The sequence below is a fragment of the Opisthorchis viverrini genome (genome assembly GCF_000715545.1).
Source record: "Opisthorchis viverrini unplaced genomic scaffold opera_v5_2, whole genome shotgun sequence".
NCBI lineage: Eukaryota > Metazoa > Platyhelminthes > Trematoda > Opisthorchiida > Opisthorchiidae > Opisthorchis > Opisthorchis viverrini.
The window spans coordinates 4,366,055-4,390,081 of record NW_008751658.1 but is presented as its reverse complement, the minus strand read 5'-3'; the positions used below and the strand labels follow the sequence as shown (position 1 = coordinate 4,390,081).

The 24,027-nt window shown below is 41.9% G+C and overlaps 1 protein-coding gene across 1 annotated transcript in view; it reads right to left on the bottom strand.

Annotated features, from left to right (window-relative positions):
- The window catches only part of T265_00253 (hypothetical protein), a gene marked incomplete at both ends in the record, with an annotated part of 112,948 nt that extends 97,458 nt beyond the window's left edge, over window positions 1-15,490 (bottom strand). The window contains 3 exon segments of the mRNA XM_009163961.1: window positions 15,034-15,157; window positions 15,177-15,291; window positions 15,333-15,490. Coding sequence (XP_009162225.1) covers window positions 15,034-15,157; window positions 15,177-15,291; window positions 15,333-15,490 — 397 coding nt within the window.
- Between the last annotated feature and the right edge of the window lie 8,537 nt (window positions 15,491-24,027).

The following is a 24,027-nucleotide window of genomic DNA, read 5'->3' as shown; positions in this document are numbered from 1 at the left end:
ACCAGTCTTTTGGTCAATGTCTTGGTAACAAAGTTGAACATCTTAAAAATGTGACTACCGCGAGGTCTTTAGAAGACACAGTCATGGAACTGCACATTAGAACTGGTAAGCAGGACTTCGAGAAACCTTGATGGATAGTGGACTTGAGTTAAATAATCAGGAATAACGGACCTTGTGCTTGACGCCGTGCGAAAAATATGTTTGTATAGAGGCGAGGACTATGATGCACGTCAAATAGTTGCAGTGGAAATCAGCGAACCTCGTATTGTAGGAAGTTTGTAGACATCGGTTTCAGATCAGCCAAGCTTACACGTGTCTTAGCTCACAGATAAAGGGAGTCAATAACAGAGGTGGTTGGTACATAAAAGCGCAAAGACCAAATGGCCAACTCTTAATCAGACAGTCGTAGCACACAAAAACTCACAGCTAACGATACCGAGGAGGACTAATCGGCTGAAATGCTATGCACCCACCTTACTGATGAATCACAATGACAGGAACTTATCGCCGACGTTTAGCACTGAGCTAGTAGTAGTCATAATAAATTGTGCTGATGGTACTGTGTTTGAGTTGAAACATGACCAATATGGTAAATGAGTGTTACAACTTGAAAGAGTAAAATACGCCAAGCGATAAATTCACAACTGTTCAAGTCTTTCAGTGCAAACTGGTTCTATTCACGAATGCGTGACCGATAAAACGCCAAATTTAAGGTTTGACTAAACAAACACGACAAAAACGAATTGTTCTGAATGAGCTTAATGCAGCGGTTTTCCAAGTACGTATAATGTATGGGAAACCTCAAGGTTACAAAATTTTAATACTTCATTTACGTCACACTTTCATGCTTGCATAGAATAGTCATCAGCCTCTCTTACTAACTAATTCAATATCGCAACCCAGTAAGAGCACCCAAGCGTGAAGTACTCGAGTACCCAGCTAACCGGGACCCACGTTATTGCTTCAATAGACTGACAGCCTAAAAATACTTTTCAAACAGACAAGCAGGAACCTGTTAGGATTTACAGAGGAGCGCAGCAGTGTCAGTGGTAGTCGTATTTAAGAAAAGGAGTTTTAAGTCAATTTTATGAAGGTCATCAAAGCGTTCTCTGATAAACAATGTGCTGCAAAATATTTTAGCCAATAAGAAACTAGTACGGCCACCTATGTACAAGACGTTCAAAATACATTAATACAGTTGTTCCAAAGGCAAAGATCGCTAAAAAAAGAGGCTGTCTGGACATTCATATTAGCGAACGCAGGGAAAAGGTGACTAATTGAATCATCGGAATCGCATTTGAATTGCAAACCCCAGTTCAGAGGAAAAAAGCACAGAAAACACCATTTTTTGGTCAGTCGTCTGAAATAGTTCCTGCAGGAAGAGCGATAGACCATTATATAAAAACAGATTTTTAAAAAGATTACTCTTTAGAGTGCTGTAGTGTAATAAAATTGTTTTTTTGTTCAAAAACCACTTGGAGGGCCTCAGAAAAGGTTATCCATTTCCATAAGGGTCAGTTTTATTCACTAGAATACCTTGTCGAGGACTAAACACAAATGGCCTCTTCTGGATTGGTCTTGTTGAAGTTTCAGTAATTGATGTGATAGTTTTTGGGCCAAATGGGCAAAACTCGCCTTGAATTTACTTTTCACACCATCACTCAGAACACTAATTGTGGTCAGAATGCAGGGTAGTCCAGTGCAAGATTTTTTCGACTTGGTCCTTGGTGGAAAGAGATTTGTGCCGTAGAATTATTAAGAACAACCTTCATTGAGAGCTGGGAGTTGGGTTCTACGAAGGTATCAGTTTCAAGCCAGACTTAACAGGGTCAGACTGAAGTGGTCCCAACTGCGGATGGCGGTCAATCTTGCCAGAGGACTATTGTTTTTAGACAAGGTGAATTCTGGTATTCATTTTGTGTTTGGGTGACTTTGAGTTTATTGAGTCGAGTAAGGCTTTTAATAGAGTCTTTATCCGGTGCTCTGTGGCTGTAAAGATCGAAAACAAGAGGAGTATTTATTAAATCAAGGATTCACTACTCTTTCTCTTTGGCTCATCCGTAACATGCGTCACTAAACTATCAGTTAATTATTGGTGTTCATTTCAGCTTGCATGGAATATGAACAGAACAGCGAAATCCAAGGTTCGCTAAGGTCACGTTCATAATATCGGAAGGACAAATGACCTCTCAACTAGCAAGAGAAAGGGTACTGATTGTGACAAAACAAAATAGGGCGTTGTGACGGCCTTCCAGTAATTTCACATGCCAAAGTCTATAGGGTGGTTTACACTAAAGTGAAGGGAACGTAATGGCTGAAATCTTGGTGTAAACAGTTATTATATATGTGGTCCCAGTGACTCGCGAATCAATTGACCTGACCTTCAGGAAAACTGTGTGTGCAAGGAGTATTATACCAACCGGTTATTAAATGCGCTGAGAATATCCACGGATCACTGAGAGAGAAACTGCTAAAAATGGGATTCTGTGGTTATGTAAAAGGATGAAACGTCTTTATAGGGAGAGGAGTAATCTGAACTCTTCGACTGATTAGCCACCCCTGATGTCATAAAATGACATGTTGAAGCCTGGACGTTGAACTGTACTGGCAAATCTAAGTAAACATGGTCTTACCATTACAATATGCTGAATTTATTGTGAAGTAACACGTTTCAGAAAATTTCCCTGCTTGTTTAGTTCCACAAAACGCCAGGATGTTTGCATTATCCAAATTAAATCGGAGACCTTAATCCTAATACACAGAAACAAAAAAGCGTGTATCCTGTCTACATATAGTCGCTTTAGGTTCATTCATTCGTGTAGACAGTTCCCTTCCGGTTTGTCCAGCGTAGTGGTTGCTACACCAATTTCAGTTTATATGACGGCGAAAGTTGTTTTTGTTGATATGTAATCTCGTCGGTAAACCAGGCTACTCAAGGTACGCGGTTGGCGAGCTTCCAATATTCCGTGCTGTCTTAGTAGGCCTGTCGTTCTTGACGTACGGAAGAATTCTCCAATTTTAGCTTACCCTTGTTTGTCTTGCTGTCCCTACCGAGGAGTTTTTTTCCCTCCTACTTCTTTTGGGAAAGCTTCTGGCATATTCACTGTTTTGCATTATTTGTTGTGTAATGCTGCACTCTTCTATTCTCAGTTCAGTTGTGTGGCATTTTGGCTTTTAATGTAACTTTTCTTGTAGATTTGACCTCACATCTGTTGCCTATTAGTTAGTCTGACAAAGCGCCCTTAGTAAAATCCGAAGTTCGGGATTGATCAGTCGTAGTAAGTACTTTCCAGTTTTTGCATCACAGCTTCCGATCACAGCTTTGGCGATCACTTGTTAGAACACTTGTCTATCCAATATGAGTTGGGTAGTCTGACGTTGGGCCGACAATCTCCATGTGCCCTCAGGTTTCCAGGTTTGTGATGAAATAGATCGATTCTGGGGTTGCTCAATTATGGTCTCTTCGGTTAGCTGGTAATTGGTTACATCAAGTGATAACCCAATCTTGTCGTCTTCCATCTCGATGTCTATATAGTTGTTGAGTAGTTGAAGTTGTCGAAAATTTTGTTTCCACCATTTTTTTGCGTTTTGTTCAAGGAAACGTGTACAGCTTTTTTTATATGTCAGCTCGCTCGACAAAAGTAGTACTCCAGGAGAATAATATGCCAGAAGATTCTATAGATTCAGTCAATGATGACGCCATATCTTCACTAGTGAAGGTCACGAGGGCAGTATGTTAGTGGCTGACATTGAGCAAACGACATGTGCTCAAAACGGGAAGCGAATAAGTGCATTGCTTGGATGCCATAAGTAATTCTTATGAGTTTTCCTGATCCGCTTGAGTGCTTTACAACAGACTGCCCCTGAATGCAAGAGATTTCTAACAGATTCACATGGAAATAACTTTGTTCATTGAGCAAGACCACCCTGAACCTGCAAACCCAACAACACTCATCCTAAAAAAATAGTGTGGTATCAATCAGCCTTGGAAAACTTCGGTCAAGCTGTTTAACACATTGAATCTATGGTAAGGCCTGAAATAGGTGCTGGTGAAATGTACGATAACCACTGGTGGTAGCTGCTGTCCAGCATTTTTTTTATTTTCAATGTGCGATCAGAGCCGATTCACGTGGCACTACAGCGGCTATGCAACAAATAACTGCGAACAAAACGTAAACTGTCTCGTGATATTACGTTGTGAATCAGCAACTTGTCAAAGCAGTTTGAGAATACTCGAACCATCGCTTGTAAGATTTCCAGTTATTGAACTGCTCATCTAGTGACCTTCATGCAATGGACCCTCTTTGAGAGGATGCTCTGATGAAGGGATAGTCTTGATGTGAACGAAAATATTAACCCCATTCCTCAATCCTGATTAGATGAGATCATAAGGAGCAAATCTTACCCTTAAAAGCAAGCCCATTTCCTACTGCTATTTATATTACTGTGTGCTCCAGGTAGGGAGGGTACGGATCAAAAAAACAATAAACCCTTGTGACTACAACTATGGGAGCTCACTTTAAATGCCATTACTGTAGGTGTTTAGGAGGGAATTATCCGCCAAAACAATGACAACAAAAATACAGATAGTCTTCAGATTGTCCATAAAAAAGCATAAATTGAAATGTAACTGAAGAGATCTTTCTTTGTGTGTGACCGCCGTGTCAGCCCAACCTACTTTGTTGGGCGGCCAATTGTATAAACCCCAAGAATCCTGCGCAACGTGAAGGAATTTAGCTCACTGATGCACTAGTCTAGCATTCCCTGTTAGTCTCCATTCAAAAGAGAGTTTACTGTGTATACGAAATATTTTAACTCACTGGCACAATATAAGTGAAAACGAGGCAACTTAAAACGTGGAACATCTTTATCTTTCTTCTATCAGCCCATTCGGAAATTGCTTGCTAGGGAGAGATTATTCTAGCCTTTTCAGAGTCTATTTAATTTTCCTCTTTGATGCCACAGTTCCATGAAACTATCCGACAATCAATTGGAAATTCCATTTGCTCACTCAACAGACTTGTTTCTCAAAGACCCTTTGAACGGCTGAAATTGCTTGTAAATGAACAAGGGATAAGAGTTTCTTTGTTCTTCGATTCAGACTCATGATGAACATGCGACAATTTGTTTAGCTGATACGTCCTGTGGCGGTTTCCAAGACAACACTGTGTTGACAAAAAGTTGGAAACTGTCACACACAAACCTGGTTCAGTAAAACCATATAGACTCCGCTACTGGGATTTACGCACGTTGGAGACAAGCAATAAACACATTCCTGTATTGAACTTGCAATTCCTTTGAAGTTCCAAAAGCTTGAGTTTCTAGGGACCGAATATGTCTCATCACATACGATAAATGGGCCGATTAGTTGTACATGATCCAAGCACGTGGTCAATTTAGATGTTTAAAACTTCATTTGGAATCCTAAAAGGCATGCGCGGCCGACCTGCAGGAAGGATATTGGCTTTGAACTTGAAAGAACGAATTCAAAGCCAAGTTTGGTATACTCAAACACATTGATCGTCTTCATCTTAAAGGCCCCCGTGTGTCGGTTTTAGTAAACAGAGTATGCGAAAGGCCTACGCACATCACGCTTATAATTTCGCTGCTAGTGGTCACGAAAAAGATGCAGGTTAAATGGTTGGCATAACGAACAAATCAACGGTATAATGCGGTGTAGAAAACAAGCACAGTTTCATCACAAGTGCCAGACGTCTGAAGATGGCGCTTGTTGTCACCTCCACCATATCCTTTCAACAACTCGCACAAAATGCACCATAAGGTTATTGGGGGCCAAGAAAGGAACATGAGCCCGTAAGTCACCAAATCCAAAATTGCAAAATAGTTACTTGACAGAACACACTGTTTTAACATTAGGTATAAGATGTGTAGTCACAAAAAAACACATGATGACAAGCATCCACACAAGGATAATTTTGTACGGTACAGTCATTGACTGTTGCAGAGGAGAATCTGCGGGTTATCAGCATATCTGCGACATTATGCACCAACCAGTACCCACTATAGGGCTCTACAAAATGTGCCCACTTCAGTTAGCCCTTCGGTGGCTGAACACAACTACAGATTGTCCACATTCAAGTCTACGAATATATTTACGACGGCACTTTCTCCAAGGACCATAATAAACGTAGTTTTGAATATGACGTAATAAAACCACCGCCTTTAGTTGCGTAAGCACTGCTATACATGGAATTAAGTTCTTGACTTGGCTTGTGTGACAAATCCATCGGAAAATTGTCGAATGTTCTGATAAACCGGATGAGACAATAATAGACGGCTTTCACGTAAATTTTACTAGTAATTTGTGCACACTTAGCGCCGCGTAACCACGGAAACAGAAGAACTCAAAAGTCATGAACGTCTAACAATAAAGTGAAACATTTTTGAAGCCCCGTTGATGAGGAATCCTGCTCATTTCACCTGACATTGACAATGAAACTGGAGTCACTTAATGTACTTTCGCCTGTCCTAAGCCACAAGTTGTCAACTGTTCACGGACTGGTTGTTAGCTAGAACAAAACTCCTCTCCTCCGCTTTACTAAAACACCACACGCTAAGTTGTGAAACTTGATTGCCTTTATTCAGGGAATCACGTTTACTAGCCCGTGAGGTGAGAATGTGACTTAAAATATTTATTAGCCAGAAATCTGGACCAATGTCTAGAAATCGCACGTATAAATCAGAAGAAATTTAGACGAAACAACAAGAAAACGAAGCGCATGCGAAGTAGACCATCAGAGTGATTTACACAATCTTTTATCGACATGTTTCACCTCAATTGAACAATCAGCACTAATCGAGCAAAAGCACATTTTCTGTTCCAAGCGACGGTTGAAGGGAACAGCACTACTGACAGCTACACCCCAACAATGAGTGTGGACAAACATATCACTTTGAGGTGAGTGCAATAGAGTATCGGACTCGATTTGGGAGTTATCAAAAAAATTTTCGTACATTACCTGCACATAACGCGAAAATGCTTTCGGTAACTCTATTTCATTTACGGATGATAGATCGAGATGAAATATTCAGTGGCATGCACGTTCTTCTGCTCACTAGTGGTGGACAGGAGCCTATTGCTAAACATCGTTCGGAATATTAGCACTTATTATTAAATGAGTTTCTGGTTAATACAAACTAGTGACATATAGGTTTTCGTTGATCAGCCATCAGCCCTCGTATAGGACCTGATAGATGCCAGTCGACTGGTTTGAAACTTCATTGGATGTTTAATTTACGGGTCCTATCTTACAAAGCTCATCACAGAAGTGCAGAGGTTCAAAATAAGTAACCTGTGGATCAACATTTCAACAGTGGCGTATTCGTTTCGTGTACATATCCTCGGTAAGCTCCAATTACTCAAATATTGGCTGCATTCATTGTAAAGGTCGCTCCAAGTGGGCAAAAATACCATTCATTGTTAGGACTCCTAATCTGTCCGCGTTTAGCAGAGACAGTCTTAAAAAACACCGCCAATCTAGAATCTTTGTATGGTAAGCGGGTAATAATCCAGTACAGTAAACCTAGTATCAATACTCTTAAAGATATGACGTGTACTTGACCGTAAATTTATCCGCATGCACACTGTTTGCAGAAAAAAGTACCCAATTAATGAGTGCAATACTTCCTATACACAATCCTTGGAACATATTTTTTTCTAAATTACCCAGAAATCACAATCGGTTTCCGTAACAGCGGGGTGTTAGCAAATTTGCACGCTTCCGAAATGCCATCAACCGTTCGTACCAGGTTGTTGCGCAAGTCTCTCGTGAGTGTTTTCCAACCCAAAGTCCAGATAACTTGACAGTTAAAGCACTGGTCATTGGCTTTTTTGTTGCGGTGGGAAAGTTGGGTGGAAAAGTTCNCAAACGTTTCATCACCAATCGAGGTGTCACCTCAATTGGTAATGAAACGTTTGCAACCAAATTGCCCAGCTCAGCGAACAAGCCAACGACCATCTACGCTACCTGAGCTACAAACATTCTCCTTTATAGAAAAGTTAAAGCACTTTCCCGCAACTAACAATAAGCCAGTTTTTTGCACACCTATGATGACCAAACACGCCAACATGCCATAGAATTGCTCAAATTTTTAGGCTCACTGGATGAGAGCATCTTTCGCACTTTGGTCAAGCGTTATACTTACCTGCTTAGCACTCTTTACATGTGTTCAAACAAATGTCCATTTGTAAGTCGACGTGTGAGTAAAGTGACCTTGTATGAAACTCTCGTTTATCATATTTTCAAAGGAAAGTACATCCATGAATCCATTATTAGTTCGTTTTAACTCCAACCGCCATCACCCCAGTCCAAAAATGAGGTGCGCAAAAAAACTTGTATGATTGTGGATCGAAAAAAACGGTTGTGATAAAATTGTGTTTCACCTAGAACCATTGTAGTGAAAACTTGTATACAATCAGCCACAAACATTTGATAGTTCACGTACTAATTTCGCGTATTTCACATTCTGCATTTTTGTGTAGTTCGTTAGATACCACCACAGTGACCACTCTCAAGAAGCCAACTGCCTTGGTGTAAGTCAGGTGAGTGGGTTCTAGAGTCACTTTAATCCATCACATCGATAAACAGCTAAATTGTACAGTAAACTTTCCTTTCAGTAGTCTTAGCCATAAACAACGAAACTGGATGAGTTAGAGGATGATTTTAGATGATCGTTACTCGTCATAGAACGGTAGAGTGGAAAGTAAGCTGCACAACCATCACGGCCTGAAAATGACCATATGACATTCTTATTCATCCTTCTCTAACTTTACGTATGTATGTATGTATGTATGTATGTATGTGTGTATGTGGAAATAGACTGGAAATTTCAACGTACGATCGAATCAATTACTGTAAGCAGTCTGCGCTTAAAATGATGACACTTTAATTGCATGTTCTGTTAAATGCCCCTAACTTTCATTCGCGTGCACAGAAAGCGCCCATAGGTGTTCTCTATCTCAGTACTGATTTTATGCCCCTTACTCGAATTCTGTTCGTATGTATCGGAACTTTCCCGGTGCCTGTCCGGATTTGCACACCCTTCCATCACATCAGTGCTAAATAATTCAGGCTTTCATGTGCAACGTGACGACAGAGTTTCATTCAACCTGTCCATACTGCACAGCAGTTTTTCTCATCCCACCGCAAGTTTGTATTCATCTGTTTTAGCATTATCAGCCAAGCTCGATAGTACGGTGCTTGCCATATTACCCCCATTTCCATTACAGCCATCGAAAGTCTATTATCTGTGCAAAAAAACTAATTCTTGGTCGTTTTTTTTCTAGTGCATTAATGCAACTGTCTGCCTCCTTGTCATTTTAGGTCATATCCACTAATTCAGCATACAGAATAATTGCCGGAAAGAATATTTTCTACCTGAGAGATCTTATGCTGACCCGAAAATGGACTCATCTGATTAGCGATTCTGTTGCATTTCGGAAAAACCTTATTCCGGACAGACACAGATCGCTTGGTCACACGTTGGTGCGGATGCATATTAAACATTTTTGAAGCTGTACCGAAGATCTATTTTATATCTTCATGCGGAATTCCGTGCGCCAATCCCCAATCAGTTGCAAAAAGAAATCCATTGTTCCATACAATCAGAAACTTGTCTGTAATATCAACGCTGAAACTTTAAAAGCACTGCTAATGAGCAAAGTATCGACTGACTTTTTTTTCATTGGCTTATCGTTCCAACAGTCAGCGGTATCAAAGGTCAAAGGCTGAGCCGCCGAAGTCTCGTACAAAACAGTGCAGCGATGTTATCTACTGTGACGGGGCTAATCAAACTAGCTGTGGGCTACCGTGATCCCAAGAATTTTTCTACTTGTTTGGTATCCTTGTGCACCAATGTTTTTACTTTTTACAAACTAAACCAGTCGTCTGCGTAGTCTTTATGCACGGGAAGCAACGATAGTTAGTCCTACCTTTTGACACTTAAATTAAGTCCTCAGTGGTACCTAGCGAGTTCCTCTTATTCCAATATAAAATTCACGGCCGTAAATGTGAGTAATCTGATATCCTTATATCACTTTCCGCAAAACAGACACTGAAACAATTCACGGGACTGTAGCTTTTCTACCAACTTTTGTTGATCCACGTAATTATTACTATTGCGGGCTTCCATTTTCATTCGTTTTGGTTGATTCTCCTGCGCATTTTGTGCATGTCTTATTGGCACGATAAATTTAGTTTAAAGGACAGTCCTGAGCTACTGCTCCAGTGGTAGCGTCATTTAGCACCTTAACCACTACCACTGCCTTGTTGACTGAAGGGTATATTCCGTCCTACTGTCTGTCTCATCTCTTGTTGAGAAATTTCGGAAATCCCGCCTACTTCCACAGTACGGTCATAACAAGTGAAGAAAATTTAGTAACATTCACCTCTAAATTGTAGGCCGAATCCGTTATTTCGAATCTTGTGTCCAAATTTCTTGACAACAATCTGCCCCCAAAAAGATGACGGATTTTTTCACGTGTTAATACGAAATACGGTGCAAGCTTCGTAGCCTAACCAAGTTGGTACCTTTGGATATGCTTAGCTGCTGCAAACCTGAATACCCAACTTCAAATTTTAAAAAGTGAAGACCATATTTTGCCCTGTATCTTTCGTCAAATTTACGCCTTAGTTTTGTAACAGAAATCGACCAGTGACGGATTCTTCCTCTAAAGTAGGTCGTGGCACTAAAGGACACTATAAATGTTGCAGTTCAAGATTTGTGAAAGGGCTTGTTAATTATGTAATGAAGCCCGATAAGCTGGTTGAACTGATTAGCCGTTTTACAACCAATCCTCTCAGCTGCAACTGCTCATGTATTGTAAACGGCGGTCAATAAAGTCATTCAGTCGTGTCGAGTATTCGTGGATGATGCAGTGAACGAAGACAAAACTAACAGATATACGTCTTCAGATATGCACAAGCCACTAACTAGCGGGTCTGTTTCATGGAATCCAAAAATATCGGAATGTTGATGGTACCTAGACAGTGCGAATAAATAGTGCTTTGGGCAATAAATTGGGCCACGCTTTTTATGAAACACACTAACCCGAAAATCTCCGATACCCTGTTCTAGTATCGGTTAAAATCTGTTGATCTGTTGATAAGATTCATTTGGCAAATAACTGTTAATAGGCTGTTGTAAATACAGTACGCCCTCTCTGAGACACACGGTAGGAGAATTCCGAACTGTTTCTGAACTCGGGTACTTCTGCTTGAAACAGATGCGGACACAGATCAACCCACCCATTTCTTTCGCAGCCACCCACGGAAAAATCAGTTATTTGTGAGTGTTTTCAGCATCAGCCTTGTAATTTCATTTAGAAAATGACATTTTCTTATTGATTAAATGCTACTTATGAGGTCGCTGAAAGGTTTTGAGAGCCAAAGGCCAGTTTCACCCTTCTTGTAGCTCACCAAGCATGCATAATTTCCGCGTTTACAGCAGGATTTTACTTCTCCCAATTCATATGCAAAATTTTGCTTTCCCGCCAGCAGCATTGTTTTAGCCAAACTGTCAGTGTCGTGGAAAGCTTTACCACTTTCACCCCTGTGAACAAAATACGACTTCCAACTAAAGGGTACAGACAGCTTAATTAGCACTAAACTATCTAGTTCGTGGAAGTATTCTAAGCATACCACATCTTGTGTGCGTGCGTGACTCAGTACATCTTCAGACAAACCAAACCGGGTATTTTTATGGCAGCTAGAAGTCTGGAAAAGCCGGTACAAATTTTTGAAAAAGCTCCTGTTAGAATGTCACTTCACCCCAACCAAATATCTTCAAAGACGCATTTTGATCATACTGCGCATCAGATCGCATTACTTCAGGCGAGACACAAGACTTGCCACAGGATTGCCATTCAGCGCTATTGCGTAATTAGTCAAATCTAAATTCTCAATGTTGCTGCGTTATTGAAACAGCAAGGGCGAGCCGAATTGCTGAAATCACCTTGTTGAGTCATAAACTTACCACTGACAGCAACATAAACCAAAATTACTGAAACAGTGCGACATCAGCATATATTCATGCGTTTTTCCCAAAACCTTCGAGTGACCCCGCCGAAACCGTACCACTCTTGTTTGAGTCATCAACTAACACAACTGGTCAATGCCTGTTGCCTGATGTCTTAGTCCCAAAGGCACGGCTACAGATGGGTTCACGGACCCGATAAACCATCACACTAAAAAATAAACGCATCTTTGTTACAAAGAATAAATCATTTAACATAGTAGCACACAGTACAAGTAGCCAAGCTCATCTCCTGACAGGTACGATCTCACACTTGCACGGGATGTTCAGCTAAATGATCAATGTGGATCAGTAACGAGACCAATTTATTGTTATTTATCTCCATGACGGTTGTCACGAAACTTTTTTATTTCAAACAACGGCGTGTGTATCATTAGGCATATAGATGCCCTTGGATCTGTTTTGCCTTCGAATGAATCAGCAAGAATTGAGTATTAAAAGTCCAAATCAAAGCACTTTGTTTATACATACGAGACGCATTACGATTTGGGTATAGTTTTCCTTTTGAAAATCCATATTGATCACTAATATTTTTCTAACTTTTGTTTGTCAGCGACCTTCGAAAATTCAGAGCAGAAACAAAAATTTTCGGATGTTTTGGTCTTTGGCAAACAGTACAGCTTAAGTGCGCGGCGTTTTACTCACTAAAAATATTCGATTTTACGCAGCAAATGAGTTTAAAAGCCGACAAACACAGTCCACTTACGAACCGCACTTTGCCATTCATCAAGAAAAAACGCTGGTAATCATTACTACGTTAACATTTGGTCGAACACTTCATAAGGTGAAATTTTCGATTGTTATCAGAGTTAAAAAAGAATCAGGAATAACCTTGTCAAGCAAGACTCCAAATGTGCCATACCCTGTCTTTTTCCCCCTGCCTTCATTCATCTTCAGCTTACAAATGTTTTTTTTACAAAGAATCACCCACTGACGATAGCAGACCGGCTATTTATTCGTAAAATTTACGGTTATTTACTTGATTCGTAAATAAAACAGAACTTAGTGCTTGGTTATTAAAATCCTATCTTCTTAGTCAACTTTAACTCAAAATTCTTTCAGCTAAACCATGTAAAAAAATGGACACACTCAGGCAACTGAGTCAGTCCACTACCCGGAGTTTTGAAATTGCCTTACTAAATCAACGACCAGAGGATTCTGCTGTTTTTACTTCAAAAACGTTTGGTCCTCAACGTTTTTCTTCAGTACTCACACTGAAACTGCGTGTTGAAGTCAAAAGTTGCCGTCTGTAAATCTAGCTTACAGCGTCTTCACTGTGTTGCCTTAAACCCGTTCGAGGTATGACTCAAAACTCTTACATTCACCGGGTCGTTTTACCTAGCTTTTCAATATCACATGGCGCAGAGCTTTTGTATGCCGATTTGTTACGGTAGCATGCCTCGATCTTCCTATTGTGTTGTCAAGACAGTACAAACAAGAGAGTTACGTAGAAGCTGAAGGGGGCATCTCTCAATGTGCTATGTGCGGCAGCCTCCAAACCAAATTCAACAGGTCAGGAAACCATGCTCACCTCTGCCAAAATGGGCATTCGCTTGTAACTTAGGATGATGTCAGGGGTAGAAGCAAATAGTGCTCTCGCTGTAAGCACCACTGGTCAATTTCTTCTAATATAAATGGGTTATCATTTCCAAGCCGGTTTTCTCAGGTGTATGCTAGTAAGGTCAAACAATTGCAATGAACACTTGAGGTCTTTTTTCAAGGGCTGACTTTTGTACTATTCCGAAAGGTGGAGTTGAGTGTGTAAAGTCGTACTTCTGCTATGTCTAACCATTAGAAGAAATTAAGAACTAAACAAGTGAGTCGAATCAATTTACAGACCTCTTATTGGCGCGGAACAAGTTACAGTGAATTTTCGCGGCTGTGGTAAATATTTGGACTTCTCAGAATTTAGAATGATGTGCTCCGTACATTATCCTTCTGAAGCCATCCAACGTATAAATCTTCAATCAAACTGCAAATGTGTGTATGTATTGAAAAAACGCTGCATAAGTAAAGTTTTATTTTACTCGGCTGGTTTGTTATTACAAAATGGACTGTGATGTCATGCTTTCCAGAGAACCGAACATTCCTACAGTTGTATGTTTTAAGTAGCTAGATTGTATGTATTTTACAGCGCCACACTCAAGTGATTACAAAAAAAGTGCATGTAAAATTTCTCTATAATAATGTTTTAAGCTAAAACAACACGCATTCCTCCTACAACTTTTAGTTGATGCTCAATGAAGTATTCTTTCTTACTTCTTAAAAAGTTTATATGTTAACCCATTATTTCCTTACTTATTTCACACTGTTTTTACCCATAACGTAGCAACACCGGTTATAACCAACGTGATATATTGAATAGATACATCCGCGCAAACGAGCCTAGAGTTTTGGGGGTAGGTAGGACGCGCCGGCTCAGATTCGATGGGTGTGAGGTAAGCCTTAATAACAGAATGTGGAACAGAACAGCCACACCTAACGCTTTGGCCATTGGTTAGACGTTGAGCATCCACAACGTGATTGCTGAGGTTAGTCTATTCTTATTAATTCACAGTATCTTTGAATGATCTACGGGTGGATATTTGTTACATAAGGCTAACCCAAAGTCCGCATTAATGAGACTTGGCCTTTTTGCGCAGCGCCCCATTGGCACCCTACTAATGAAGCGACAATGGGTTGTCAAGTGGTTGAATTTCTTGAAAAGCATCTTTTCACGTTTCAAGCGGCTAAGATGTGACAGTATTTCGACACTCGGAAGCTACTCCCGTTTGCACGGAGGACAATCACGGGGGGAATCATTTCGTCGCATGGAGAATCACCTCATTAACACATCACCACTAGTAGGTCATGAATTCGAACAGAAATAAAACCCAGGATATCTCTTGCCTATGTCAATTTAGGTGCCATGGTATTTATGTTTGCGGAATTTCGGGTGAGAAGAAAAAATGCCACAGGTCACCCATTCAAAAAACTCACTTTTGCATTTATATCCTTGGTGAAAAAGCCCGTATAGTAGCGATCCGCAATGATCGCAAAAAGTCGGAGTTGTATACGTCCAAATATTGAAATCATGTTTGTGTTGATACTGCAGAATATTTACCTGAATATTATGGACATACGTCTGAATCCGGACCGGTATCTGCCCCAGGACACTGAAAATTCACCAATGTGTAGCATCTTTTGTGAACCGTGAACAGACAGATATTACACTGCACACCCTGAATACCAAGCCCCCTTTCGTCAGTATGAATTTTTTTCTACGGAAAATCTCTCACCAGATAAAATCCTTACAGTGCCCACAGAATGTAAACTGCTTCAGAAATCTCGCCGCGAACTCATGCCCTTTAACCACTGAGATGTTCTTCTGTCTGATCGCTCCTCTTCGTGCGAAATTCCTGGGCACGTCTCGGGCGGTTTTGGAATTACCAGACATGTGGGCACATCGTAATGGTGCGCAGCATCTGAAGGTTTATTAATGAAGGATTAAAACAATCTGGGTGCCTTATTTAGTTTGCAATTGAACTTAGCTTGTACATTCAAAATATGGACATTTTAGGGCTCAAAGAAGTTGGCTAATATCAGCTAGTGGGGAAGATCAGTAGATCTTTATGTTGGCGTGCCAAAAGTTACTACCAGGCCTATTACTTAGGCAAGTAGAATATTCCGTCCCTGCTCCAGTTACGTACTCTTCCGTGTGGTAACCAGTGACGCAGACTCTGCGTCCATCAAAACAATCAAAACTTGGCATTAGTGTGTGTATATTCCCAAAGAAGGCTATAGTGTGTTTTGTTTTTTGTTGAAATTGGTTTGAGCTATCTTCATTTGTAATTTTCGCCGCACAGTGTGCCACATAGTTGCAGTAGCATGGCCCAAAGACAGCAGGAGATCCCCGAAATCAAATTAGTGTCACAGAATCAAAGCACTCTAGCAAATTAAGCGCCGTATCTGTTACAAATAGCACGCGAAAAACCTTTCCCTAGCTCTGTTTTTAAGAGATGACCACATACTTTTTGTTTGAAGCTGGCTGCCTGTGATCCGGCGGCTGTCAGAAGGGGGCTTTGACACGTTTAAAGTTCTCGGAAAATACGGAAAGCTTTCGTCTGTAACTCCAGTGAAGTCAGAATCCCATGAAACCAGTTTCGCCAGTGGGACACTGATCGGCTCACGCGCCTGGAGACCTGCTCTTCATCGAGATCCACTGAAACCTCCAGAATGACCAAACGCGCCACATGCATGAGGCCCACGTGCGTGCGCAGAAAATAGTGGATTCGGGAAGTAACCATCGTTGGAACGCCCCGTTAGAAATAAAAGTTGAACATTCCCCAAAGCAGCCAACCTACTTTCCGCTCCCTAACACCACGTCTCACAGCTTGCGGACAGGCAAACGGGTATTATGGGCACGAAACCTAGTACGTGCTTTTAAATACGGCCTTTCTGCGGTAAATTTGGTCGAAATTATCGTAAAACAAAACCAGCGCCTACTTTGAGATAACAGCAAAAAGTCCAGGGATATAAAGAAATTTACGACTGGTTTCGCATGGATTCGGGTTTTTTTCTGAATTTCCATGTTGATTTATCATGACTCGCTCATGACACACGTATCTGCCTGGGAAAACAATTATGTATTAAAACGTCACTGAGAATCCTGGGATGAGTGGTTTCATCCATTTCCACAACAGACTGGAAAGTATCTGGCCCTTCGCTTCCAAAGTTCTTTGGCTCCGTGCATTGTGGTAGCCCAGTGGACTACGTCCTCACTGGCCCACCACCACTTGCAAACCTGAAATGATTCCACCGATAATAGGGTCGCAAGATTCCGGGACGCTGGACGGCAGGCGGGTGCAACTTCTTACATGTGTCAAGTGGATTTTTGCTCAAATAGCCCAGTACGGACTACGTCCAGCATTTATATGGATAATTTCTGACGCAATAGGTGTCAGAATTTCACTGAGCTTTGTCAGTATTGTGATTACGCGCGCGCCGCAGGTACCGTTGATTTTAATTTATCCTATGTACTTGTTGGGGGGCATGCAATAGTTTCATTCATTTTGAAAAGGTGTAAAATAAACCCACCATTAGCAATTGTCAAAAATATGACACGTTAACTTCCCGCATAATGATTCACCCCTTTTTCAAGAAGCACGGTTTTTATGAGTCCAGAGTCCGGCGCCCCACTCAGGAACCACATAAATTCACCAGGTGTGTTGTACAAAGTCCCAGCCTTGCTGCGTGTCATAAGAATGATCCCATAAAAAACCTGATGGAATAATAATAAAAAATAATGATAAAATAATGATAAATAAACAATACTAAATAAACCAACTAAGTATAAATATAAATAAAATATAAACAAAGTAGATTCACCCGTTTGTGTTAAATCTAACTGCCGTTCCCGCTCCGGGGGTTAGTGCCAAAAAAGACTCACCAACAGTGGACACATAATTATTGCAAACAAGTGGGCGCGAAGATTACATCAGTCGGTTTAGAGGACACTGCAGGACATCGGTCCATGCTGTCTGATCAGTGTTTAGTGACGACAATCACCATCGACCTTCCTTCTGTCAAAATTACTGAGCACCTATCATTGTCAATCGAGCTTCTCCAGTGTACCTGAACCCTCATCGGCTTTTGTTGAGTTGACTAAGTGTTTTATCGGTTTGTTTGCCGGCTTCCCTGGTAAGACTTTAGTCGGGTTTCAGGGTCTCCGTAGGTCATTTTCAGGATTTGACCATCCTGATATTGTGCAAACGCCCAAACATGTTTTGCCTCGTGCACTTGAAGAACCACTCCACTCATCTTGATTTTTGACCATAAAATTTTCTTCAGCCATCGTGCCGCTGTAGTCTAGCATTTATGCTTTCAATCAACGGCAGAATATAGATGAGTAAAACGTTTGAAGGCGCACAGTTATGTTCTCTACCCCGCTGTGGCAGAGTTAAAAGAATGAGTATAGCACGGTTTTTCTTATAGACTACAACGTGTGCCAAAAATTAAAGTAGTTTTGATGCCGCGCCTTTCAGCTTCCAAGCTGCATTTCGAGTTGGTTGTTCCATGTCATGTCATCTTTATAATAATATTCTTTACATTTTCGTACAAAAATAGCCACATTCATGATTTTGGCTACAATTTAACTAGTATACAAAGAACCATTCCACTGACTGTTAGAGAATGTTGTCCTTCCCCTTGCTAAGCGGTATCATGATGGCACGGCACTGCCATACACAGTTTGATAGCACACCCGCAACTGTTCCACTCATCCTCTCAACCGTGCCCTCTTGCCTACTCGTTTCATTAACCCAACGACCACCATGACATTCATTCCAACCTATTGGACTACTCGTTCAAATTCAACCACCTCTGTGTCCCTATCCAAACTCATTCCTTCACCCTCCCAACGACAGTGTAACCAGTCGGTCTGCTAGTTATCAGATTGCACCATATTTTTGAGACTAAACTTGCCGTGTTCTCCCAATTCTAATTACCCCATCTCCACCTCCACTTTTGCTCGTTATGACTCCGGCCATTTACCCAACCGCCCAAGGTCACGCAAGGCCAGCAATGGTTTTTCACTTTTAGTTCATGTCAGCCGACTGAGTCTTTCAATTAGTCGGACCTCATGCCTACTGTTCCCTACAAGTTGCAAAAGAAATATATTATTATTACTTAATCGCGTACCTCCCACCGTTTATGACATTGTCCCCTTTTCGTACAATCCCACTACCCGCAACCTCTCATATCATACCCCAGCCTGACTGTAAACGCATGATCATGTCAGGCGGTATGACACCCACAAGTTGGGAATATGCATTATTATTATTATCATTATTATTAATATTAATATTATTATTATTACGTTGCAGAGGGCTTTTCTCGCCTCCTTCACAGTCAATTATCTCCTGAACAAACTGCCAAGCAAGATTTTACACCGATGCCTAAAATAACAAGTTGCCAGTGTTCTAAATTTGCTGTTGTTTTCCGATGTAAACAACCCCCTCTAAACCCGCATGAACTGATCCTATAAGCATAGGTTGCAACATTTCCAGTGATACGCATGTCTCGGTGAGTGAGATTCATCCGGTACGTCGGAGGGATATGAGCACAGCCGTTAATCTGTTTCAAACACATTACCAGCATCAAAATGCATTCTGACCCTTAATTAATCAAGGATATTCCAACCAAATTCCAACCAACGCTCTCCCTGCAGCGAGGTTCAAAGGCGTCCATCCATCATTCACCCGTTGCGCCCTAAGTGTTCGCACAACAGAATGGAAATTTTGAAAGGTATGACGTGCGCTGATGGACTGAAGAAATCGAGCAACTGAGTTCAGGATACCAGTCAAAAGTTTTGAGCCTATTCGGGCATCCCGGGGTCTTAGCGATACTGGAAATTCATTCCACCAGACAATTCCGCCGGGGGCATGGTCGCTTCAGTGGACAACGATATTTTGTGAGCCACAAAAAGGAGCGCAGATGATGGTGATTTTTGGTTTGAATACATATGCAACAATATGCAACATTTTGGCGCAAAAGGTTTTACTCTAGTCGCAAAGGTTTTGCAGATAAGGGGATTGTGTGGCTAATGGTTCGTGTCTCCGAGACCGCTCAGTACTCGCATGATGGAATTGATTTTTCCAATGTTGCGACATTTTCAGGGATGTCAATGCATAGTGTAGGATGTCTATGTGAAAGGTATAGTTACCTTTGTTATCTACGCTGGTGATTCGTTTAGGCACACGAATCCTCAAGGTCAATAAACGCCACCGACTGTGAATACGTTGCCTAATGCAATGAAATATCCCGAATTGCGGAAAAATTTTACTCACCTGCAATGGACGTAACTCTCAGTTTTAAGCTGATCTCCTGAGCATCCTAGAATCTGCGTGGGCCTTGTGGATGCAAAACATGCGGTGCCATTCCTGTAAACAATTTTTGCTCAACAGCTGCTATCACCAGTAAAAATTGCGCAAGCCGAGCTTATCATTGGCGGAAATCGTGCAATTTTGTTAGTAACCAGCAGAGTGTTCTATCATGGCTTCCTAAGTATTCCAGGGAGACCATGGCGTTGATTAACTACTACATGGAACCTCGTTTCCTTACCTGCAGCTACATTCGTAGCCTTCATCCGGCCCCAGCCGCCTCCGGGAGGCGTCCATTACAATCTGCTTAACCTCCCATTAGATATGAACCTCTCCCTGTCTTTTGATTTGTGCTCCTAACCAAATTAATTTTTTCCATGCAGTTTGCCTTCCTTCTTGTGCTTTTGCGCAAACTCCTTCTCCCAAGGAACTTTTACACCCTACTACGCTCCAGAATCAAAACTTTTGAGTCTCTTCAGTTTAACTGCACCCGGGAATACTTAGTTTCATACTACCATTTATCAGTACTGCACCTTCCCCCCACTTCACCCTCTCCGCTTACGCTTTAGTGTGACCTTGGCCGTACACATAACAGCCCGAGTCCACGAGGCCGCAGTGGCAGTTTTAGGCTTTAGTTTAGATTGGTTGGTCAGAACGTAACACCTCTGCTTCCCCCCAGATCCGCCATTTGTAGTTTCACATTTTCTTCAGGTTGAAGTTTTTTATCACGTATCAGGTGGGAAGCCTCTTCCTACGCCCCCCCTCCTATTGTATTTACCCGCCACTTCGAAATCTCAACGGTTGCATCTTTTCTTACCTGATGTGTCCCCCATAAGAAAGTTGGAGCCCCTGTAATTTTGGCTCTTTATTCGTACCGCCTCAGTCGTGACTAAGTCTACTTAAGATGATGCTAACTGTTCACGTCACCGTTCATGTTCCAAGAAATTTCCAGTACCCACAAACTCCACCCGTCGTGCCCTTTTTCTGACTAATAGTATGATCATGCCTGAAGATATGCCATCTACTATTAGGGAATAAACATTATCATCATAACCAACCGTTAAACGTACCTAGCCGACGCGCACCACGAACATGTAGCTAGGAATCCACGATGGTTTACCAGCTGGCCAGAGCGGGCCCGTCCAACGTTACCGGAGAAAGGTCCATAATAGATGACAAAATTTGAGTTATATTGGCCGTTTTTATGAGTACATATGTCCTACCGAAGGGTGCATGTACTTCCTCATGCGGAGTGTTTATTTGGCCGCTGTCGTCCTGAAATAGAGGAAAGATATAAGTTAAATTATCGAACTATCACCGTGAGGCAGATGGCTGACAAACTGGGGGGATATTTACTCTAAAATGTGGGCACTTTAGTGTCCATAATGTCGCAGAGGTCTGTTCACACAACGCCATCTTTAGCGGATATTTCGCATGCCTACTCGTCGTATCCCTCAATAAATAAGAAACTTACCCAAAATGCATGAGGGCTCACTGACAAATCCTTTGAAGCTTATGGGCCGCAATAAACAATCTTAGTCTCTTTCGTATAGCTGGTGCTCTACAGCTTTGTTCGTAATAATCAGAGATTTACTCCCGGCTATCGCGTAGTCATCCTTGAACGCAAAATCACCGACACACGGACTTCCGGGACACACTGCAGGCCGGACAGTGAAGACACCTTTGCGTTTTCTGAACAGGCCAGGGGCTAATTATTATTATTATTATAAGAACCATATGCAAGTTATTCCCCTGTGGGACAAGCCTGGAAAGCATCACCCTACAGCGGGCAAGGTTCACTACCGCAACAATCAACGTGGCATGGTACGCGATCCGCTGCATAACGGCGGTAACTTGTGGTGGTCGGCCCGTCACAGAACACAAGAATGCACAAGCTTATCCACCACTTGGTTAGTTTTTTAAGCCGGCTGTCCAAAGCTCACGGAAGTGTTCCGGCAGCAAGTGGAGAGGGTACACCTTTTTTCTGGTAAGCTGCATTCCGACAGTCATCGTTGGTGGGTTGGGAAGCACGCCAAAATCTTTGCGAAGAATAGCTCTCACGGCTAAGAACCGGGTGATATCATAATTCAAAGAAGAAATGTGTACGGGAAAGCCACATAACCTTGTAGAAGGGGCATATGCATTCTCTAGGCCGGGTGTCAACCGTCTAGCAGCACCTGGGTGTTTACACCACAAAATATAACTCAGTTAACTTAAGTTGACGTGACCTTGTTTCTTCCAACACTATGACAGTGCAGCCCCGGTAGCCGCAGCCCCAAAAGCCTCAAAGTGAGTGGGCACGCATACGTAGTTATTCGACAGACCACGTTGAGAACGTAGCCGCCACCCTCCAGGATTCGCAATATGCACGCAAATACTTGCATGAACCACTGGCGTGTCGGGACATCTTTTGTGTGGAGTGTTCCAGTAGTGATGCGTTTGGTCTTCACGGCGGCCACTGACATTCTCTGGATAAATGTTGTTCATATTACTAAAGTGCACCATTCCGGATTTTACGTGTACGGCCCATTTTTAGGTGATGAAGGTCCGTGCGGTGCAAAGATCCAGACCTAGCAGGAATCTGTGGGCTAGTACTACGACAAAAAGCCTACCGTACGGTGTTGTCCATGCGAGCCGTGCGGGAATATATAGCTGTTCGCAGAGTGTATCCACGACCAAAAATATATCGATGCTAAAAGATACACACGTGCTTCCCGATAGCACCTCTAATATTGAAACAACACAGAATTTCCCCAAAAATTTCGGACAGTTAATGCATATGAGCAAGCTGTTCGGTCTCTACAAACGCATACATAGCCGGACGCCTAGTACCCGTGCCGCTTGTTAGTAGGGAAACATAAAGCTTGTACCTACAGGCCGAATATAAGGTGCCCTAAAAAAACTTACCCAAAACGGTTTAGCGCAAGTGTTCCATTTACGTTTACCACATCTGGAAAGCGTCAAAACAGCGCGGTCTGCTGCCATCCAGAGAGGCATATGTGGCCGTAGTGACCTTCTTCTGACTGCGGCACAAGAACGCGTCCGGTCCGTCAACGTTTTGCCAGAACCAAAGGCACGTCTTCCGCTACCATATAACGCAGCTATGTGACATCTGCTCAACAGAGGCGGTCCACACCTCCGGCGGTAATTATATATATATAATTATATAACACGTGCGCATATTATACTATAAATTACTGCAAATATTATATATAATTGTATATAGAGTGGGGATCTTGCCGAATTCATCGACCACAAACTGCCATATCTCACACGACTGCATTCCATACTTCAGCGAAGCCTTGCATGTGACCAAGTCATCTCCGGTTAACCAGCAGTCAACTGGAAGCCAATCTCACAAAAACTTAGACGATTTGGGGCTGTTTGAGAAAAAAAGAGGTGATTGAGGTGGTTCCTTCGCCTAAATAGACAGAATGTCCTGGACGGCCAATGCTTTGTGCACGGATTTTTGTTAAAAATACGCTCGGCTTACTGGCTTCGTCGGATTTCGCGAATTTTTGTTGGTCGCGTCGGCCGCCTTCCATTCGTGACACAAAACAGCGGTAATGCTTTGACTATCTCATGAATGCACAAGTGCCAAATAGTTATTCTTCAGGTATTGATTAAGGGGCTTCCCAAATTTTTAAAGGATAAAACGACAGCGCCCCGAATTTTTCAACAAAACGAGTGTGGAAACTCTAAACAAGCCAAAATGCCCACAAGCAGCACAATGCTCTTATCTGCAAAACCTTTGCGACTAGAGTAAAGCACAAGAAGGAAGGCAAACTGCATGGAAAAAATTAATTTGGTTAGGAGCACAAATCAAAAGACAGGGAGAGGTTCATATCTAATGGGAGGTTAAGCAGATTGTAATGGACGCCTCCCGGAGGCGGCTGGGGCCGGATGAAGGCTACGAATGTAGCTGCAGGTAAGGAAACGAGGTTCCATGTAGTAGTTAATCAACGCCATGGTCTCCCTGGAATACTTAGGAAGCCATGATAGAACACTCTGCTGGTTACTAACAAAATTGCACGATTTCCGCCAATGATAAGCTCGGCTTGCGCAATTTTTACTGGTGATAGCAGCTGTTGAGCAAAAATTGTTTACAGGAATG